Here is a 22,714-nt window from a genome sequence, read left to right as displayed (position 1 = left end):
ACATGCCAGTGATCACATGTGTTCCGAGGCGTTATCAGTTTCGTCGTGGGATTTTGCCGGTATGGCAAATCCATAGAGGGCCTGAAAAAACCTTCTCCCGAGATTTCGAACTGCCAAGAAGATTCGCTGGGGGAGAAACAGCTGAGAAGGGGAAAGAGAGAAAAAGAGAGGCGTACAGTTGGGGAAAGTTTATTGGTGGGCGATGGAATCGTACATTTTTCAAGAATAAAGTAACTCAGTCGCATTCATTTTTCTATATTTGTTTATTATAAATAACAAGATGTATATCGGTGCGCACGTGTGCCAATATTTTGTTGTATACTAAAGCTCCATGTAACTCGTTTAATGAAATAACCTGTCGTGCGATATACGCGGATTCGTTTTTTTCTCTGCTTTTTTTTTTTTTTTTTTTTTTTTATTTATTCATGGTTATACACCGCTACTGACTATTTAGCTATTTTCATTTCTTTATTTAGTCATCGTGTTCACGCGCGCATGGTGACAGCCACTTTAGCTGGTAAAGCTTTCACACCCAAAAACACACGAACTGACAGCGCTTCCGCAGCCAGCGAGCCTCGAGAGTCTGTCGAAACTTTCGCGATCGTTGACGTCGATCGCGCCAAAATCCCCCCCATCCTCTCGACGTGTCATTATAATGTCGTGGGTTTTTTAAGCTATTTATTTCTCGCAGCGTTTTTATGCTGAGAATAGCGACGACTATTGATTAGCTATTCTCCTTAATAACTGCGACTTTCTGCTCGTTACACTGGTTATTAAGAACTCCAATCTTTGAATATTTATAACGAGAAAAAGCCTTCGGTTCTTATCAATCAGACTCAATAAAATCGAACGAAATTCGTTTAATTTATTTAAACTTGTTCGAGGATGCTTTGAATCTGCGATTTCAAGTGTCAATGAAATTTCGTTTAAACTCAAATTTTCACTGACGAACGTAACCGGTTGTCTTATCCGGTATGATTACGCTGCGGATAAGTCGAATATTCGCCTCGTGCTTCGAGCTTCGAAAGTAAAAGGAAATCTGGCAATCTCAAGATTTTGCGTCGCGACGTTTACGCCTCTCAAGATAATATTTGGCCTGCCGAACGTCAAATTTTGATAAAATGGACTTTCTGGCTGAAAATTTGTACAGAAAGCATCCTCGACTGAAATTCCTGCTGCAACTGTTATTTCTCAATTTCATGGTACGTGAAAGACCCTAAATTCCAATAACTCGAAAATGAGGCACATTTCAAAATAATTAAAAACGACAGAGTTGAGCGGTCTCAATAGTTTGATGAACGTATAGAAAAAATTTTTATCCTCAATCCAAAACTCTCGTTTTACTCAAAGAAATGTCAGGGAGTTGAATAAAAATTTAAAATCCATCAAATATTCCTTCAAACTTCCCTTCGATGTGTGCAAACAAACGTGAATGGAATAAATAAAATGAAAAAAAATTTTTAAATGAATGAAAGAAGAGACAAATGTTTGCCGATCTCATGATCAATCTTCCTCTTCATTCCTGCTACGTTATAGGTTTAGGTATACGCATAATATTTTTAGGCGTTCGAAAAATCACAACGAAATTAATCTACCTCGTTTCTACGCGTTTTTTCCTCCTCTTTGCTCCCACTCTCTCACGATCAATTGTCGATAGACCGTTTATTTGTTTTTTTTTTTTTTTTTTTTTAAATAATTCCCTGCGTCATCGTTTTCAGTAATCGCTTATCGCTAAAAATCGAACTCTTTCTCGTGACAATATCGCTTTTCACACTTTGTTATTATTCATTATTATTATTATTATTATTATTTGTTATTTTCATTATAATAATTATACTTTTGTTTTTGTTCTTCTATATTTTGAAAAGTAAAATCAGCACCCTTCGGCAGAATGAATACCGCAATTGAAGACGAGCGACAAAGAAAAAAATACTCGTGGACGCTCAATATATAAAACTAAAGCGTTTTAATCGATTCTTCGTTTAAGCTACTTATCACCTCTGATGCAGGCACGTCTTATCGTATCACGCTATAGGCTTGGGGGAAAACCTCTCGCAAACCATATTCCGGAGTCTACTAAATGTCGCACTTTTTTCCTCTTCTACCTTTTCCTTCATATTTTTATTCTTCTTTCCTTCTCGTTCTCTTTTTTGCCTATTTTCATTTCGTTTGTTTTTATTATCTTCTCTTTCGAAGACTTGAAACGTCTACCTATCTAATTTCAATTCTATTTATGTATAATATCATTACACACTGTTTTACCTCTGCGAGGAAAAAATACAGTCCGAGAGTGTTTTGCACAAAGCCGCAAACAAACTCAATAGTTCCCTCTTCCTCGCTCTCGACCAACGTTTCTTTTTATTTTTTTTTACTTTTTCGATGACTCTTGGACCGATGAAATCGATCACCGTTCGGCCAGCGAGGCTTTTCTTTTAAGATATGAAGCATTCTTCTCCCTTTGACGCGCGGAAATAATCACTAATTTTCCTACGACGCTCAATTACGCGATCTCACTTTTATTACTTATTTGCTCGTTACTGTTTGTTTTTTTTGCAGGACTGCGGGCTAAGCTTAATTATTCTTGTTTCCTGATCACAAGGAATTCCTTTAGGATCACGATACGCGAGAGTGAACAAAGTAATATTCATGTGAATCATGAAAAAGACGCAAATCAACGAGTCTCACGATGTGAACCTTTGAAAACTCTTGATATCTGCTTTTCCTGGGAAATTTTCGTTTTCTTTTCCTCGGCGATAAAATGCCTCGAAAAGTTTTTTTGATATTTTTTGAGTCACGATCGCTCATGATTTTTCTTATTTTAACTCGTGTTTTTTCTTAATCCTTTGTTTTTTCCTCTTATTTTCACCAATTCACCCTGATAAAAAATCATTATCGATTCTCAAGATTAAAAGAATTGAGCATGAAGCATCTTCCAGTTTCACGATGACGTTGATAAATGCATTAGAATCTCGACCTCGCACCCACCACTGAATAAAATTCTTTTGTTTCTCACGTTCAATTAATCTGCAAGGAATGCGATTCTGTTCTCGTTCTCCTGTCATATTTTCCTAGGCAAATGGAGCGTTTATTGTGGAGAGATTCTACTGTTTATCGCGACTCGAAACTTTGAGCGTCAATTCAGAATAAACGAAACAACTTGACCGTTGAAATAGTCGATGTTCTCGTATTCCTCGCACTTTGGATGTCTCTGCAACGAATTATCCCTAATAATTCGAATCGTTGATATTTTTACTGTGCTCATTGGGAGCCCGCTGATAAATTTGCGAGTCCTCCGAGCCCAATAATTCGATTATCATTAAGTTCGTTTTTGTTCTAAGATAAATTTGATGACGAAGATGGACAAAGTTTTGAACTGTCGAGACGCGTGTGTTTGGTGACCGTTGTCTCGACGAAATCTCGCGCGTCATTGAGTAACCGTTAAAAAAAAAAAAAAAAAAAAAAAAATCATCATCAAAACGGGTAACACACGAATGGCGCAAGATCGAAAGAATGAGAAAATAAAAACGTCCTGGCTCGACGAATTCTCCTTACACCTCTAAAATGCGAATGATATTAGCGATAAATGTTGTTCGTTTTCTCTGGGCTTTGAAAATTCTATCTTCGACGTCCACTCGCTATGCAGGATATCCCAATTCAATTGGACGACTTTGCTATCACGTTTGAATCTCGTGAATGTTTCAACTGCTCCGTCACCCGTACTACGTTCTTCTCTTTCCAATTATTCTAAATGTTCCACGACGAATTGAACCATTGGCGAACAGTAGACTCGAAACTCGTATTAAAAGTTCGAAGGAATTTACTCGTTTGAAACATGGTCAAAAATCGAATGAGCAAACCATCTCAATGGATATCGTTATTAAAATTTTTCGTAAAAATTGTTACTTCGGTGGGTACAAAATATGAAGATTTTTGTATGGCAAGCAGATCGTGAATGGTTCCGCCGATCATCGTTGATCAAGTTCCAGAATAATATGAAACTCAAATTTGGAAAAGTTTATCACGCGATAAATCACGCAATTGTCCAATTGAATCGAGGCATCCCGTATATTAATATATATAGACCGTAGATATTTATATATATACGCGATGGAAAGATGTAAAAATGGACCCAAATGATTAGGTTCGTTTAGCAGACGACGGCTTCCGATATGGGATTTTCGGTAATATGAATAGTCGCTGTAGGCCAGTCGATTTTTTTGCTGCAGATGTGATTAAGGCCTTCGAGAGATGCTAGCCGGTAATCGGCCATTTTCAATGGCGAGAGCGGGGCAACTGGAAGGAAAATCAACGAAATATTTCATTTAATTGTCGCTTTTAGAAGCAATTTTATTGTATTTCATGTTTAAAATTTTTTTTTTTTATTTTCTTCATGTCTACTAATAATCAAAGCACGTTCGCGGCCATTGAACAGCCGCATATCTACATATATACGAATATATATATATGTGTCTTCCGACCACACACTCATCAATGCACCACAAATAATCGGATAAATAAAAACTATCAAGTTCCTTCCGCGTGTTGAATTCGCGAAGCAATATCGAAACCGCGAGCATAGAAAAAACAAAATGAAAAATCAATGAAACATAAAAGCAAGCGCGCATGCGAATCAAAATTAGTATTACGTGTTAGTGTTTTGTTGTGTGCGTGTTCTCTTTTCATCCGTTCAAATAAATACACAGAATAAACGACGAAATAATAATATGTGAGGATTTATAACTAAAATCTATTCTACTTATGTATACTCGGTGCAATTATTGTCGTTTGTTATTTGCTCTTCAGTACTTTTTCTCTTCGTTTATTACGCTTCCTACCACAATTGAGTGAGCTGCTATAAGGAAAAAAGTCAGTTTTTCTACAGAGAGGAACCTCGCTATGCTTCGAAGACACGCTGACGAAGCCTCTTTCTCATAACATGTATTTTATTCATTGCTTCCATTTTTTTTTTTTTTTTTCAGTTCCAATCATAATACCTGTCACCGCGCATTGTGGCACGTTTAGTTCAGATTTTTTTCAAATTGATCGCGCAATTGTACACAAAACTCGGTCGGTAATTAAGGACTCGCGTCGTGAAAAATGATTTTTTTCAATTTCGTTTTCGTCACTGCTTGATTATCCCAGTATTGAGAATTTTTATTGAAAATCTTTTGACTGATGGATGATTGGTTATGCACAGACAGATGCGTTACCATTTTCCAAGATTCTTTCAATTCCGAAGCATTGGATGTTAACACAGCCAATAATTCCCGGAGTATTACGAAAACTTTCAATAAGAATTCAACGATTTTTTTGTGTTCGAGCCTCATCGTCGATTCCAAGCTTCCTTCGACTCAATTCTCTCGGTTTATTCGTTGATGTGAGTGAATTTTTCAACTCGAATAAATGTGAGCATCAGATTCGAGTTGAAGTGACAGGAATTCTTAGTTTTTCGCTTCATTGTACTTTCGGAAGGCTGTAACGAAGAACGAATATGATCGAAGCTCGCAAAAAAAATCGTTACTGTGATTAATCAAATTTTTCGTAACGTTCCAGGCATGATTATCGACACTGCAATTAACATGACAATACGTAAGTGAATATATTTCGTTGGAAACTTCAAAATGTGAATAAAAAATTTCTCGTAAAAATTCTTAGATCCGACTTACTTAACATTTAGAGGATTTTGGCCTTAAAATTTTGACCAACAGCGTGTTCGACTCCTTGGTGCCCTCAATTCCTAATTACAATTACCTTCGGGTGTTGTCGACGTCAGAGTCTTCCGCGGGGATCTCACCACTAAAACGCATACAAAATAAAACGTTTTAAAAACCAAATAATACAATGGACGAAAAGGATGAATGAAAGAGGTGTGTCAATGCTGGTGCGATATAAAAACGTTTATGGCAAATTTATAAGCGTATCGAGGGTGACTTTTTTCTCTCGTAACGTATGAAAACAAAATAATTGCTGTTTCAATTACGCCATCGATTTCGATGGCTGTGATGATATCTGAGACCCGGGTGCTGCCGAGCATACCAATTCTCGATAATAAAAAACGATAACCAAAGAAAAAAGCGAATTTTATAGCCAAAAAGCTGATAGTTATATAAGAAAATAAACAAAATTCACTACTTTTGTTTTATTTCCTTTTTTATCAGTGATGAGTTGAAGTAATACATACCACTCGATCGATCCGAGACGCGTGGGAAATAAAGGCGCAAGTCGGTGAACAAGTATTTTTCTTTTTTATATTTCCTCTTCATTTAGAGAATAAAAATGGTTACAGTGAGCTTAGATACGATGATACGATTTATTTATTTTTTCGTCATTTTGTTATGTGTCTGTGAGTATTTCTTTTTTTTTCTCTCTCTCTCTTTCTCTCTCTCTCTCTCTCTTTCTCTCTCTCTCTCTCGCTCTCTCATCACCTTTATATTTTTTTTGTTCTCATCTATGCTATTTATTCATCTAAAATGAGCGAGAATAGCCGCCGGACAAAAATGAAAATATAAAATACATGATCGTCGATAATGCAGGTCGGGGATGGATTTCGATTCGATCGAGGAGTCACCCCCCAATGCGGTAAAACGAAACTCAAATTTTTATAGAAATTTTGGTTGCCTTAATTATCAGACTTTTTCTAAACGAAACTAAAGTATTCCACCGTCAGAACTCTGAAATCCAACCCCCCCCCCTCGGGGTAGTGTATAAAGCCATTTCGTAGAGGAAAAATAGTAATGAAAATCTTCGACTGTAACAATGAGTGTGACGGTCGGAATATTGACCGTAATAATATAATTAGCGAATGATGACAATCGTAAAGTAAGTCCGTGATAATGATAGGTAAAAAAAAGAATTAAAAACGGACGACGATGCGCGATGACAGTGATTCAATGGTAGGAACAGTATAACGTAGCACATGAATAGCGCGCACGTGACATTAGCGTATTGTCTAAATATTCGTAAATCTTTAATAATTAGAAATTGTATAAGAAGCCTCTGCTCTGATAGATTGATGATGGAAAGGACAAAATCTCTCGAGTTTACTCAAGCGCCAAACAATCGTTTGTAAATCAATATTCGTATATTCTGAAACGCAGAACTAGCGACGTCGTAGTAGTTTTGGTCGATCGGTATGACGTTTTTTTTTTCGAATGGTACTTCTATGCATACTAATCTGAAAGTTCAATTGATCGAATTCTCTTGACGAATAAAATAAAAGAAAAATACTTGAAATTTGGTGAAACTCGTGATAGAACTTTAACTGTAAAATTGAAAGTATTCTGCAGTTGGGACAAGACTATACGAAAAATCATGACAATTACCTTGTCAGGCACTCGAAATGTGAGTCAACCCTTGAGAAAGCGTTATTTCTGAGATCAAAAAGATGGGGGGAGGGAGTTCGAGGATGGATTGAACAACCGAAAAATAATATGTTGTGAGGAAAGCTTCAAAGTGTGTGTTTAAGTGGTTCAGTGCAGGTGTGTTTCTGTGACCAAAAAGCCGAACAGAATAACAAACGCGATCTAATACCCATTGATGCGATTTCACTATCTTTTTATAGTACGGTGCCACTTTTAAACGGACGTGACGATTTTCATGTGTTATTTTGTTTTTCGTTTTTTTTTCCCATGTATAACGACAATTACTCATGTTTACGTACGGATAAATTACTCGTTAAGTTTATCATTATTACTCTATCGGACACATTGAACGATCGACTCGGTATTTCGAGTCTTAACTACCCTTATTTTCAATTCTTCACCACTACGTGCAATCAAAAAACTGAGGAATCTTCTTGGGTCTCTGGTATTGAGAAATCATTATTCGCGAGATTAGCACACGAGGCTAACGATCGAATAATGAAGATACACGACTACTCTTACGTTTTTATTTACTTCTTTTTCGTTGTCGCAACGCTCGTTTTTAGACTGCACCGTATATTTTTTTTGTCTTTATACGCTCCACTACAGTGAAATCGAATTATTTTATTATCCTTTGTTTTTACATCTTTCCTCCGATTGTTGTTCCTGTTATTTCTTTTGTTTCTTCTTCTACTCAACAAGATCAGCGAATAACTTGATCGTAAACTCTGCAATACAGGGTCGTCTAAAATTCAATACAAGGCTCCTCTTCTCGGAGCCCTGGTTTGTTCTTTACTTAGGCCAATCCTTCAATTCATAATTGAAAATACAAACGGTAAATATATGTATATACGTATATCTACATACATATAGATATATAAATATATTTCGACCGAATAAAGATTCAAGCAAACTTAACATTAATTCAATTGCCGATTCAAACGTTCACTTTTGTTACGTTCTCACTTATGTTTTCTCACTTTAAAGTTCTTTTTTCAATCTCGTTATATCCATTTAATTCATCTTGATTTCTAAAATTTATCACCCGCGGAATGCTACGTGGCTGTGCGCGAAAATTTGACAAATTTTTATCGCTCAGGTGGTTCAACGAACGTTTAGAAACTTTTTTTCTCCGATCGGCTTCTATTCCAATGGTTAAATTCTTTTCGTTTGAACAAACTCGCAGCACTTTTCCCGCAAAAATATTCAAGCCACCTCAAGGCGTGCATTCTATTTTATTGTTTCATTTCCTTTTTGTAATCAGATTTTTGTTTCTCCTATCTCTCGAATCCCATTTATTTCACTCTTACTCTTAACTCAATGTTTTGGCGGTGATTGAATTATCATCGAGTGATATCGTATGAGTAGGATTGCGATGACGCTCACTTACCATATCCTTCCCCCTGGAGAAAGAGTCGGAATGCTTCGCTCACTTTCCCTGGCTGTTCTTCCAATACCATACCACAATCGGATATCTGAAAATATAACCAAATACATTGAAGTCAATGTCTTTGCGTACTCTCCAACAAACGACGCACCATCAAAATGAAACATCGACAAAGCATCAGGGATTCATCCGCAGAGTGGCAGAGTTTCATTGAATATTCAATGAAAAATTTGATAGTTATTGGTTATACAAAAGGAACTAAAAAAAAACCAAAGTTATTATACAGTTTTTCAAAAGTGATCCATTATTTTATGATGAATAAAAATTGGTTATGTTCATCGACTTGAAATTCTGAAACATCCGTATTTTGATCATTTGATTATCGGATAATAGATTTGTGTCTGTTGACACACACAGCATACGTGCAATCGTAGTAAGCAAACTACTTTCAAGACTACAAATGAATTGCGTGACGTATGAAAGAAATTGAAGATTGATAACAAAATGATAACGATTTTACCTTCATCCAAGAGCTGTTGGTCGGGTCGAGACGTCCGTTGAGAGTGACAGTATCGTCGACGTGTGGGCTCAACGATCCAGTTATATTGATAACCGGAACGCCAAGGGTCGATCCGTCCTTCTTACGTGTGGGGTCCAATTCCCTAACGATATTGAGATCTGTACGGCGCACATAGCTGTCGATGAAGAGAGCGAGATTTGTCGGATTGACGCGACGCTCGAAGTAATTGGTGTAGACTTGCACGAGATCGTGATTTCTCTCCAAGGTTCCCTGAAAAATACGACACGATACGAGTCAATCGATTGTTCACGTGCTCTCGGCTCTCGCAGCACGCAGTATTGCGCGAATAAAAAAAAATTGACGATTAAGATCGTCGTTCAAAACACTCTCCAGAGAGTGTTTTCCTCCGTCTCGAGCCATCAGACCATTTTTCAACTCTCAATTACGAGATTCGCAATAAACGTCCGGCGTCAGCGTCGCTACGGACGGCGGCCATTATCGCATAACAAGTAACAAGCGCCAAGCGCCACTGTCCGCCAGCGGGACGCCAACAGAACAACAAACCAGTGGCGCCTCCAACCAAATGGCTTCTCGTCTGGTTCGGCCGTTCGGCTCAGACAGATCCCGAATAATTCGGAATTTTGTAGTGTACAAATTTCTTACCCTGCCAAAGTGATGCCACATCAAGTAGTCCAAAACACCTTGAGTCATGCCCTGTGATCTCAGATGACGAACGTTCAGCTTCTGATAGCCCCATTCGATCCATCCCGCTTGCGTCGAGACGCAGTTGATCAAGCACAGCGCATTGACTTTTTCCGAGTGAGCGAGCGAAAAACGCGCCAGGATGTTGGCACCGGCGCCCACACCGAAGCCAATTACTGATTTCAGACCAAAGTGTCCGAGAACGAAAAGCAATTGTTCCGCCAACTCGTCCATCGTTGGATAGATGTAACTGAAAACGTACACATTGCCGATCGTGTAACCTCGTTGGAGTTCACATTAAAGGTACGAATTTATCGCAATCCATTCGGAAAAAATTCCAAGTTTTTAACCCCTTCCACGAGTTCTACTCATCGATCGGTTTCGCCCAAAAGAGCGCTCTGGCGTATACAGATAAACATGCAAATCTGCAATGCGGTTCGAGTTTATTTAATCTTCGATGTGAAAGGTGAATGTATTGTGTCTCTCGGTGGACGAAAAACAACGACGTATAAACTGCAATCATTTCAGTGTTACAAAGTCAACCGAATAATTCGTGGTTTTTTGTGTTTACTGTCGTGAATCGAATCTCCCAATTGCGTAATCACTGAGCTGATTTCTTTGGCTTTGAACGTGGATTTAAATTTCATTTTTTCGCAATAAATCATGAAAACCGAACGAATAATGATACTCACGGAAAACTTGCGGAAAGTCGGAAAGTTCGTAATAAATTTCGCGAACGAAACAAACTTATAACCTGAATTACTCACTCTTCGGGTAACGTCGGAGCTCCTTCCTCTTGTCCAGGTGCATTTACGTGATAGACGCAAAAGTTTTCAAGTAAAACGCGCATGTCGATGTAATTGAAGAACGCTTGGAAGCTCGAAATGTCTGAAAAGCGAGGAAAGTCTGCGTTTGATTTTTGCATAGCTGGAGAAAAGTCGTTACAAATTTCATTCCCAGGAGCTGCTGGCAGGCTCGAAATTATTCGAATTTTTCAACACGAGAAATTTTAAAGCAACAATCACCGCCGGATAATGACGCTCTTAAGAAAAAGGTCACGAAGAGTGACTAAAATAAATCGAAAGTTCCTCGGAAAACTGGAAAATATTCGAGTAAAGTTTAACCGCTCAAAAAGGTCGAGAAGATGAAAATTCGAAAGGGTGGACATTTACGAAAGTGACTTTCCTGAAAAATGGTGACAGAATTTTTGTTTCTCTCGAATAAATTTCGCGATTTCGGACATTTAATTAACTTCGCCAGGCACAGACTTGCTCTCCTCAAATTCTGTTCGCCCTCGACTTCGAAACTGTCACTTTCTTCGCTACGAAGTCAGGACTCGTTCCAGCCCGAATCTTGGCAAATAAAAAGGTGTACGAATACTCACAGTTAAGGCCTAAATCGTGGTAAGTGAGAATGGCAGGTTTCGCCCGATTTCCTTGGACAGCAACGAGCAAACTGCCCTTATCGGTTTCCACCCGTTCCTCCCTGACGGAGCCGTCGTCCCTGGTGAGATATCTCAGTGCTGGAAACTGTAGCTGAATGTTTTTCAGTTCGATATCGTCCATACTGTCGGAAGGCATCGTGCTGTGTGGAGAAACGAGGAAGGAATTAGCGCGGAGCTTTAATTCCTGAGTGCGTTGACGGCGCTATTTTATCTTGTCAAAGAGATCATGTGAATGATCGTGTTTCGGGTCACCTTCGAGCTTTCTCCACAATGTATTCCTACCGAATCGACTCTAGTGTCGTGAAGAGCCCAGAGAAAAAATTCGTTAATGAGAGTTTACAAAGAAACTTTCGTCCTCCCGAGTAACCATGATAAACAGAGAAAACTCTCGTCGCGGATCAGCGGAAATTGACAACCTAAATCGTTCCCCTCTTTCCCCACAGTCCGCATGCGTTATCACGATTTAATCACCGACCGAATTTTCCTCCCTGTCAAATCATTTTCTCATTTAATAACGACGTCGATTTTTTCCAGGACTATGACAGTGGCGAGTCGATGCTTTGAGGAGCCGGTCTTTCGAGCTCGAGTAGAAAAAACTCGACGACGAGGCTGCGGGACGGAGGCACGTGCACACAATCCCGAGCTCTTGAAAACGTCGTCAGTACACACCGGTGAGTACACACTCACGCGTTCCGAGTTCACTGAATAAACAGAGAATCGAATAAAAGCGAGTGCATGTGCGAGCCTGCCGGGGGGCAGGAGTCGACCTCGTCGTCTCCGGCAAAATGCATCCTCGAGTCTGTGCTTGGGGGTGAACGCGCGGGGGAGGGAGGAACGCGAATCGCGAGCTGGCTGCACATGATGGAGAATTCAGAGCACGATAGAAACGTCAACTTTCCTGTTGCGAAGTACCCACTCATCAGGTGTCGCTCGAAACATGCGTGAATGCACACTCCGCGTTACGGAATAGTGTGGACAAAATTTCAAGGCGAAATTCGTCGTGAGAATTTCCGTGGTTTATGGGAGGAGGTTTATGTGTGGAAATTTCATTGGTCGCTGAGATTGAGGATTTTGGATTTGTGGAAACTCAGATTCTACGAAAGCTCGAGTACCGCGCGTAATTTTGATATTGTTTTTTTGTTTTTATATCGATTCGCAGCCAGTCGAATCGCTCGTCGGACGCACGAACGGTACACCCGGGTATTTTATCATTTTATTTGTCAGAGAATATTTTTTGTCACAGAATATCGAAAATGAAGGCGGTGAACGCTCCACGGGATAGTAGCTTCAAATGCGAGAGGATTCGACTCCTAATCGAGCCTCACAATCTCCAGATGACTCGGAAGCAGACTTCCGACGATGTGCGAGTCGAATCGAAACATTGTGCATGGCACACGCTTGCTTTTTCGTCCCACCATTCCGCAGCAACTGCCATAAAACTCGGAATATCCTTGTGGCTGCTTGAACGTGATAATTTCGTAGTGAGCTCTGGCAAAGTTGCAGATTTTTGTGTGGAGCTGCGCCAACGCGTACTGGGAGAGCAAATTAATCGAGTGAACGAATTTCTCATTTCCAGTGGGCTGAGAAAAAAGTTTCTTCGTCAAACAAAATCATCGAATTCGTTCGACAGGTTGACTTGGCTACAGTTTCCTCCAACTAGACGAATTTCGTTCGATTGAATGAGAGTTGCACGGGGCTTGATGACAACGAATCGCCCGAAGGTTCGAATGTGATTCTTGGAGGGCTGCTAAATCCGGAATCTTCGATGAAAGATTCTCGCGAATATTAGCAACAAAGTTCGAAGCAAAAGTGCTAATTTTACGTGAAATTTGATGCTAGTTTTTTCCTGTTGGAAATGAAACTATTAAGAATTACCAGCGTTTCAAAATTTCTATAAAATTCCTAAAGGAGAAGACGTCAAACCTTGCGACAGTGTGGAACTCGACGTCAGACCTACAGACTGCAGCTGCACAGCCCTGTCGGATGAAGAAAGCGCAAGACAGTGGCAACGCTCACAACGGAACGAGAATCGTGGCAACGTCGCACGGCATATTGTGGAGGGTAGGAGGGCGAGAAAACAGCAGTTTTTCCGCTGGTAAAACGAGTGACCCGTAGACGACGTTGCCAGTTCAGTTTCATTGATTAGCAGCGAGCCCTTTCGCGTTCGTGGTATTTTTACGAACGTCACAACTCTCGAGATCGCCTTCACTTTCGGTTTGACTCATCGCTCCTGACCGGTGAATCCAATCGGAGTTCGATAACCAGCGACACTAACAGAAATATTGCGAGTTTTTTGTCTGTGCTCCTGGTTATTTGAAAACACAGAATTATAAAACGAAAATGAAGATCCGACGATTACGCTGGTGCCTTAATTAGCGGCGGTCTCTGGAGTGAGATTTCCCTCGGCGTGGATCCATCGCATGTAAATTAAATGAAGCAGGGAGCAGCTCGAGACATGGGAAGGGCACCCCTTGGCTGTAGCTGTTCCGATGCTGACATCTAGCAGAGCGTGACAAGCTTCGGTCGGGGAGGGTCGTAGCAGAGGAAAATGGATAGGATGAGCCTCGGGTAGAAAGGATTGAGGAAAAGAGTGAGGAGCGTCCCTGTAAGCTGTCAGAAAATGGGATTAAATTTGCGAAGATTTAGTGGAGAGAGCATACTCGTGCGAAGCTTGAAAAGCTTCATCTCTGCGAAGATCAAAGTGCTTGATTGCACATTGAAAACAGAAAAAAAAACGAGAGAATTTGAGGAAAATTTTTTTTAAAAATGGGCATAAACACGTGCCTGTAACCAATGATACTCGAGTACGTAATCTAAAGATTGGCTCGCCTCCAGTTCCTGCAATCATCGGGGTCGGAACAAAGCCCTGAGAAATGCATGCATGCAAGTATCGCTATCGCACCGGGAGATCGATCCTTCCGTGGAGATCGAAACCGTAATGCTTTTTTGACCTCATGGCACGCCCACAGCTTTAATGGCTTTCGTAGAAGTCGCGTGCCTTAGAAATGAGGCTTTAAGAACTGTCAATGGGGCAAACGGTTACGTGAAAAAGGCCACTATTAATACCGTTTTTTAACTGTGTCAATTCTAATGAACTCACATGTGTTCGAAGTCAGGGTATTTACGATTAATCGAAACATCAAACTCTACTGTTCCATCGTGTCAATTCCTTGGAGACGAAACTGTGTTTTTTTAGGAGTTTGAGAAGCTTCGTCCACTGCCTCGATCGAGCAACGTACTGTAATTTTTTACAATTTTCGTAAAAAAATCATTTTTTTTTGGGTCACGGTGGGGTACCCCTCAAAAATATGTGAATTTTAATATTTTTGCTGCAGTTCTCATTCAATTTTGTTTTTCCGATTTTCATTTTTTTCAAGATTCTTCCTTTTTGAAAATTTTCCCATTTTTTTCATTTTCTGAAAAAATATACCAAATTGCAAAGACTAAAAACGAATAAGTTTCCGCAATTTTCGAAGTATCGCGTTTAGCCCCGGTCCCCCCTAAATACAAATGTAAAAATACCTCCGAACGAACGTATACAAATGTCAAAATATTTAGAGAAATACTGCTGACATCTTGTGCAACATTGATTATTGGGGCCACGCCCCTAATAAGGTGAGTAGAGTCACGAGCCTTCCACGATGGGTTTTATGATGGAGAAATATTCAAAGTGTCGCTCGCCCATACCGCAAGTAGCGTAATAAAAAATTCTACTTTTCCAGCTGCCCCTTCGACAGCAGTAGCCTAAATTCAGATGTGAATTTTGGAGAAAATTGCACATCAATATTTGCAACTATTGAATTTATTTTCAGTAGCCGATAATTGGCGTGGCGTGTCGTTGGAAGTGGAAAATTAAATTACCGTTTTTTACCCTGAGGGAAAATGATTCGCTTCGAGCAGAAAATCCGAACAAAGTCGCCTTCTTCATCAACCAGAATTAACCCTGCAAGCTCCGTGCATCAACATACATGTTTAAATGTGCATGTAGTCGTAGGTATGTGCCATGAAATGTTAACAATTTTATGTTACACTTCATAAACAGCGTATGCTGTTTAGTCGCTCTTTTTACATCCCTCCGACACTCTTCTCAAGACCTTTTTCTCGTGTTCCCTTTTGTTTGACCATTTAATGCGCTGACCCAATTAAAATATTCTCCGAAATGTCAGTTGGCGTCAAGACACCGACGCAAGGGCAAGTTATATGAGGAGACGTCAAGTGCTTTTTCCTTTTGTGAAAAGAGACTCGGGTCTGAGGTGAAAATGAATTTTCCCTTCGGAGTTTAAGCACGAGGTGAAAAAAAGGAGATCGAATTTTTTTCCCCCACTTTTTGCTTCCCAACTATGAGATTTTTCATTAAGAGGAAAATGTTTTTAGAATATTACTCATCTCGACGAATCTGATGCGACTGGAGCGCCGGAGCTTTTCTCTTCCACAAGTACGAAGCATTTGCCAACGCGAAGGAAATGTTACCGAAAGCTCTTTCAGCAGGCTCTCTGGGAATAATTTAATTTGGATTTCACTCCGCTGCTGACTCCAACATTTCCTCGGCGTATTGATTTTCTTACAAGAGAGCCCATTTTGTTTATGCAAAGTGGAGAACACGCCGACACACTCTGAGCAGGGAAACGTGGAAGGGAATTTTAGTGGCCTGAGATCCTCATGACTCCTCCACGAGAAATAATAAGTCGTGTACCGACGATAAGTATGTTTGGCTTTCGCCAAGTCAAGCGGCGCCTGTAGTCGACTCTCGTCTTGGTGAAGATAAACGCAGTTGTACCCAACGCCAGGCGTCTCTCCCAGACGCCGTCGAGATGTTTACGCTCCCTAATCGATGCGAGTCCGGACATTCACCGTTTATGTCCTGCCCTCTCCTTTCACCCTCCCCCTGAACACCATTTTTTGTCTCTTCAATCCTCTTTCACACCCTGATAACTCCCAATAGCTCTTCCATACAATAGCAAAACATTTTCAAGTTCCAAGCTCATTGAACTTAGGTTTTTGAAATTGCACCTCTCTCCCCGCCCCCCCCCCCCCCCCGCCCCTTTTCAAATCAATTGGAAAAAATATTTTTGTTTTTTTCCTACCAGCTACTCAAACAAACGAATCGAATATTGAAAATTGGAAACTTTGCTTTCAGGAAAATGACTTCGGAGTGGATTTTCTTTGCTCTCGTTCCAAGTTAGCAGAACTCAAGAATTTTCCAACCCAGTTTTTTAAGCGTTGAAGAAAAATTAGGAGAATCTGCTCGTTGCTTGTAGTTGGTAATTCCGATTCCTCGAAAGACCATCAAGCTACAGTGACGACTCCTTTGGACATGCCATTCTATTTATATGTGCATCGCATTATGAAACTAATGAGTTAAGTGGATAAGATATTCTCCCTGAACTAGGTTACTCAAGCTTCGATGTATTCGTGGCGTTCACAGAATCAAGTAACTTCATACTGAAATATGCAAGAGGGATTTTGAGGAGATTTCGAAATAAGGAAAACCTTTCTGTCAAGCGAATCCAGAATTGTTCAATGTTCCAAGTTCTCTGTGAACGTGACCAAACGTTCGCTTTGAGCATTGATAGCCCTCCTGAGCGATGGGCAGAAGAATCGGTAGATTTGCATAAATTTAATACAGCGTTGGATGAAACTTCATTTAATTTCAAAGCACAGAAACCTCAGCTCTGCGCAGTGTGGTTACCGGTGGCTTCTGGCGCTGAATAATCGTTACGACGACGAGAAATATTGCATTCTAATGCACCGGAAAAGTTTTTCTACCCAAATGAATGGAGTTACATCCGGTTGAGATTTAAAACGATGGTGAAAATTTGCATTGAGTTACGATAAATCGAAAAACGGAAGAAACTTGTCGACGACTCTTTTAATCGAATTCCCTGGCGCGGGAAGGTGTGTGCGTGCGACGATAAATTTGGAATCCTTTGAAACGAACGTCCATGCTTCTATTGTCGGTGGATTAAGTCCAGCTGGAAATCCCGAAACAAAAGACTTGTTTAAGCGAGATCAACCCTCGACGAGAGATACTACCGGGGCGTGGATTATTCGACAGGAATTAGCGTATTGAAGCTAAAATCTTTTTTGACGGGCTGCTAAAGTAACAGCGAGTAATGAAAAAACTTGTCCCATTTTCATTATTTCTTTCACGCTGCTCCGCCTTTTTGTACGACGGTCAAAGAGTCTCTCGAAGTACTTGGATACGTTACCATTTTTTTTCTTTCTACGTATAATCCTTAATTGAAAGAAGTTCTCATAAAGCTGGAAAATGGATCATGCTCGCAAAAACGTCCACAATGGAAGTGTTTTGACAGTTAAACACACTGTATTATTACGCGTACTGAAAAAGATTGAAATGCTTTAAAATCCTCGCATATGTGGACGTAAAATGGCTGCACAGGCAAACAATTATTAACGGTAAATGAGGTTTTCAGTGAAACTTTGTTTCACGGTTAAAACGTAATGAAATTCCTCAGAAATTGTATGCTTTCAAATGTTCACCGAGCACCAAATATTCGAGTTTACAACGAGTAAAGTTACAAAATTATTATAAACAGCTAGGAAAAAGCAGTTTTTTTTTTGTTTTACTTCACGTCCAGTAAGTTTGAGTGGACGAGCGATAAAATTTAATTGAATAAAATGAAGAAATTTTACGTTAAAAAAATTCTTTCGCTCTTCAATTTAATCTGTAGGAGCAAAAATTATTTCTCGCTCTCAAGATTTCATTATCGTTCGATATCTTCTTGGTCTATCAATAGAACTGCGTTTTTCCTTACGACGCAGGTCTCGAAAGAGCGGCGTTATGGATGGTGAAAAAAACAAGAACGCGAGTCGCTGGATCGTGGTACAAACACCATGGCTCGACCGCGAGCGAGCAGGTAAAACTGTGGCGTGTTCAACCTCATTGTGATCACATCAGGGAACGTTGAGAAAAGCTGAATGAGAGAAAAAGAGAGAGCGATAGGGCACTGTCAAGGGAAATTCGAAACTCGTTCCCATCGACACACGATATCCGACGTGGTTGTGGCTTGACTTTTTATCGATCTCTTTCGAACCTGAGAGGCTTGTTTCATGAATATTATTCCGTATTTCTAAGAACACGATTATTTCAACGAAACTTTTCTCTCATGAGATGATTAATTTCATTTCAATTTTTTTTTTTTTTTTTTTTTTTTACACACGAATCTACGGAAGTCAAGGTCTGAAGTATTTGATGGAATAAAAAAGTTTGTATATGAACGAGATGAAAAAAATGGGGCGGCAAAAGTTCTTCTAATGAGATACTAATTGGATCAACTCCGCAACGCGGTTATTTCTCGTTCGAGTGCTTTCAAGCTTAAATGAGTTCCCTCGTGAAATTTGCTACAACTCGTACAACCCCCGATAATGAAAATCTCGTATTCCAAACGCTATAACAATCTAATAATATGCAAGCACTGATATATTTTTTTAGTTATTCCTAGTAACAGTTTCATGCGCCAGTCACATTTGAGGTATAGAAAAAACAAAAAAGCTTTTTCACGATGCTCCAATCCTGCTGTCTTTTTGCTTATCGATGCAATTCAGATGTCACAATGATTACCTTGACCATCATGGATGGGCGAGCTCGTTCGTTCCACCAGCTCGCCGTATGGGCGGATGCAATCTTCCGGTGTGTCAGCCAACGCCTGCTGCACACTACAGTTTTAACTATACTAAATTCATTTCGGTCGCCGACTTTGGATCTTCGACCAAAAACACCGTCAGCCAATCCTGTGTTCGCAGCTTCACACGAGTTAAATATCAAGAAATGGTCATTTCTAATTGATCCCCATCCTTTCTGTTACTGCCTTTATGAGAATTTGAACAATAAAATATGAATCGAGGGACAAATGGTTTGAGCAAAACCAGCCAAAGATGCCAAATTTGCGTCAGTCTTTTGACGTCCTCGTTGAATTTTACATCCGAAGATCAGCAATTATTTCAGATTGCCAGCATCCGAGTTCCGAATTCCGAACCGTTGCCGAATATTTGGACAAAATTATTTGCCAATCCTACAAACTCAACCTAACGGTGATCGTGAATCAAATCCAAAGAGCTGAGCCATTTTTTTCGCTAACGAGGTTGAACTCTGATTCATGCCTACCAATACCAACTAGAATTCAGCCTAGTGTCCTTACAGCACGTTTGTTCGTGTGTATCGCATCGACAAGTCAGCCAACAATTACGAGCTTTGTCCTCTCGCACGCTTAATGACCGCTAATTACAGTCCGTCTGATCGTTAATTGCTTATTGCACACCGGAAGTGCGTTCCAGGCATGAATCAAGGGTTGTCAAAAACTGGAACCGAATAAACGAAGTCAAATTTCAAGAGAATTTTAATGAAAGCGAAAAAATGGGATAAAAAAGTATACGAATTTATATGTGGACTCAAAATCCTGTGTTTTTGTTCGAATATGAGCAAAAATAATCCATCAGCATAGTAATAAAACTTGATATTAAACAATACACATGAGAGCCTGCTCCCAGTTCTGTAAGTTTGTTTAAAACGAATGCATAGATCAAGAAAGAGGTCGACAGACGAGGCCCTTTGTCGTTAGAACTAGTCACTTTCGATAGATCTCTTAGAGTAAAGTTCATTGAATAAAATATATAATTGCTCTGCTTAAACTTTGTGCCGTTTGTTTCTAAAGCTGCTTCCATGATTCAATAGTTTTGGAAGCGAATGGTTGACGCTCTGACAGAATTCTCCAACCAAAATCCGGCACGTCAGTTTTTCATTCAAAGACCAACGTTAACGAACGAGCATTCTCCATCGAGACTCAACTATCGGTGGCTCGATTCGTAGAGGCAAAAAGGAAAGGCTTCCAAGATTCCACGACTGTTGAACGCAGCTCTCTGACTGCGCACACTTCGCAACCAGTTATTAACAAATAGCCGATAATTACGCGAGCAGAGAGCGTCTTTTGCGCGTCAGGTGACAGAAGTGTTCGCATGCGCCATTTGAGCGGAGGCAACAAAAGTTCTCTTTCATTCAGTAGAACGTTGCTTCTCGTCTAATATTCATAAAAATCATTCGTTCGTTGGGAATATTTCGGACGAGTAATTTATCGCTTTGAAAGTACTTTTAAACGGGGATGAGGTCGAACTCGTTTCAAGTTCCTTCCTTTCAGGTACCAACGAAGTTTGCCAAGATATACGTTCACCATGCAAATCAATATCGTGTACAAATTACATTTTGCGAAATAACATGAAAACGATCCTCGCACTTTCGATGGAAAGTGAACAAATCGTAGTTCGGCATGGTTGGGATCTCGACAAAAAACTGGAGTACTCGTGCTGGTTGTGAAATAAAGTTTTATAAAAGATGAAACTTTTAGAATGACTCGGTTCTGAAGCCAACTGAGACTTCCCCTGGAGGTCAAACTTCGGGTTCATTTGGAACGAAGAGCGTTCGAAACGAGTGTCGTATATGCTCCATCTCGTCAGGCCTTTCATTAAAATAATTATTCTAATAGTGAAAAATCCTCGCGACTGACAAAGTACACAGTGGCTGAGTTTCTGGCCCTCTTTTTTTCAACATGCCTAAAGAAATTCAAATCATTCAAAATTCTCGGTTACATGAAATTTGTGAATTTACTGCTCACCACGATTAACCAGAAGTTGGCGTCGCTCGATAAAAATTGAACCAACTCGATGTTCTGCTTGAGCTAACACAGCGGTCGATGGAGTCTCCTCAAATTCTATCTTCAAATATATTTATTACCGGAAGTTGTCTATTAAAGTAGGAACGCCGTAATTTTATAGCGGTGAATGGATCTCGTGCTACGAAAGGCGAAAGTCAATGAAATGGGAAGAAAGAAAATGCTTGTGGGCCCTTCGTGTGATCTGTGGTTGTTGTTGGAGGACTGGACAGTCGAGAAGATCTTTAATTGCGGTCACGTTTCGAGAGAGGTTTTGGGAGCTAAATCGGGCGATCGAGTTCACCGTGTTTGTTGGCTTGTATCTCTTCATCGTCGCGATAACCCTCACCCTGATAAATGACTCAAAGTCCTTCGAGCATCGCTCTTTTCGTTTGAGAAACGACCGAAAGCGTTGCTCTCGTTTTTTTTGGTGGGGAAAGGGACTGGAAATTCACTGGGAACTGGGTCGAAGTGACTTTTGGTATTTGACAAAATGAGCGACGATGTTAAAGTTCCATGAAATTTTTTATATGACATAAAACGTGTACGATGCAAGGCTACGTTGTGTGCGGGCGTTGCCTGAGGTCTGCTCGCTGTTTTCGATCTTCGAAGGATATGAGCCGTGTCACGTATCACGAGACACGATCGACCTCGTTGTCGCGCGTCTTTGATAGAGCTTCTGCTCGAGAGCTCTCTACCAAGTTTAGCAACTTTTCGGCATCTTTCGTAAAGACGTAGGGCGAGGATAAAATAACAGAAGGGAGATGCTTGCTTCAGCGAATTTCTCGTTGTTCAAAAGCTCCAGGAACATTGTGATCAATAAGTTCGATTTTCCCTCACCAAGAGATTCACAGGGCTGATCAGTTTGCCATTTGCTTGCTTATTCCCTCCGGATTCTTCACTAATGAAAATCGTTGTAGGTCTCAGGACTACTCATTAAAATAGTAGGGTTTTGGAAACTCGGACACGTACGGGTGCGACCAACGATCTAGCTAGTCAAATGTATGGAGCATTCTACGCCAACTCAGCCACGGTCGAAATTTCTATTTTTACATTTGACTCGATTATTCTTGGGGTTGAGAATAATACCCGTTTGGAGATTCTCGAGATTCCACAAAACGTTTATTAAGGCGTTTCCTTAGAGTGGCAAAGTTTCAGTTTAATTCCGAGGTGGTTGAGTTTGCGTGGTGCCTTCAAATGTACTCGTCTAAAATAGTCGCTAAGAAAAGTCTACGAAAAAACTACTCCTCGTCAACGGGGAGGGCACACCGTAACGAAGCTTGGAGAAAAAAAAAAAGAAAAATATTTTCAGAGCCTGAATTCACGTGGGTTTAAATGAGAGGAGAGAAGATGTTGCGCGGTCCTCATCGTCGGTCGATCTCAAAGCGTTTAATCATCTCGGGACTTCCAATAATTGGAAAAACTTACCCCAGAAGAGCAGATTCCTCGGCGGTTGCAGCTGTTGGCATCTTGTTTCTTTCCCTAAAACAAAATGGCTGCAAATAATCACACGACCGGCCCTAGCGGCTTCGTTAACTATTTAGCCGAAATCCAGTGTGCTGAGGGGAACTACAAAGAATTCCCGTGCTCTTAATATAAGAATAGTTAGAAAAGAAGCTCCGTTGATACGAAAAGCCT

At 40.2% G+C, this 22,714-nt stretch overlaps 1 protein-coding gene across 10 annotated transcripts in view; it reads right to left on the bottom strand.

Annotated features, from left to right (window-relative positions):
• Positions 1 to 244: 244 nt before the first annotated feature.
• MESK2 (misexpression suppressor of KSR 2) overlaps positions 245 to 22,714 on the bottom strand; it is a 65,593-nt gene continuing 43,123 nt past the window's right edge. For 3 of the 10 annotated variants that reach the window (XM_043422391.1, XM_043422387.1, XM_043422388.1), the window contains 6 exons: positions 11,355 to 11,554; positions 10,738 to 10,858; positions 9,932 to 10,220; positions 9,269 to 9,538; positions 8,752 to 8,836; positions 245 to 4,293 (listed from right to left, as the gene is read on the bottom strand). In XM_043422391.1, coding sequence (XP_043278326.1) covers positions 4,148 to 4,293; positions 8,752 to 8,836; positions 9,269 to 9,538; positions 9,932 to 10,220; positions 10,738 to 10,858; positions 11,355 to 11,554 — 1,111 coding nt within the window. In that variant the 3' untranslated portion in view covers positions 245 to 4,147. Of the gene's footprint in view, positions 4,294 to 4,321; positions 5,569 to 5,666; positions 5,797 to 6,234; positions 8,169 to 8,751; positions 8,837 to 9,268; positions 9,539 to 9,931; positions 10,221 to 10,737; positions 10,859 to 11,354; positions 11,555 to 22,504; positions 22,559 to 22,714 lie in introns of those variants that run through there. The other 7 variants (XM_043422386.1, XM_043422392.1, XM_043422393.1 and 4 more) reach the window with 6 other exon arrangements.

Source organism: Venturia canescens, chromosome 6 (genome assembly GCF_019457755.1).
Source record: "Venturia canescens isolate UGA chromosome 6, ASM1945775v1, whole genome shotgun sequence".
Classification (NCBI taxonomy): Eukaryota; Metazoa; Arthropoda; class Insecta; order Hymenoptera; family Ichneumonidae; genus Venturia; species Venturia canescens.
This window is presented reverse-complemented; position numbering and strand designations above follow the sequence as displayed.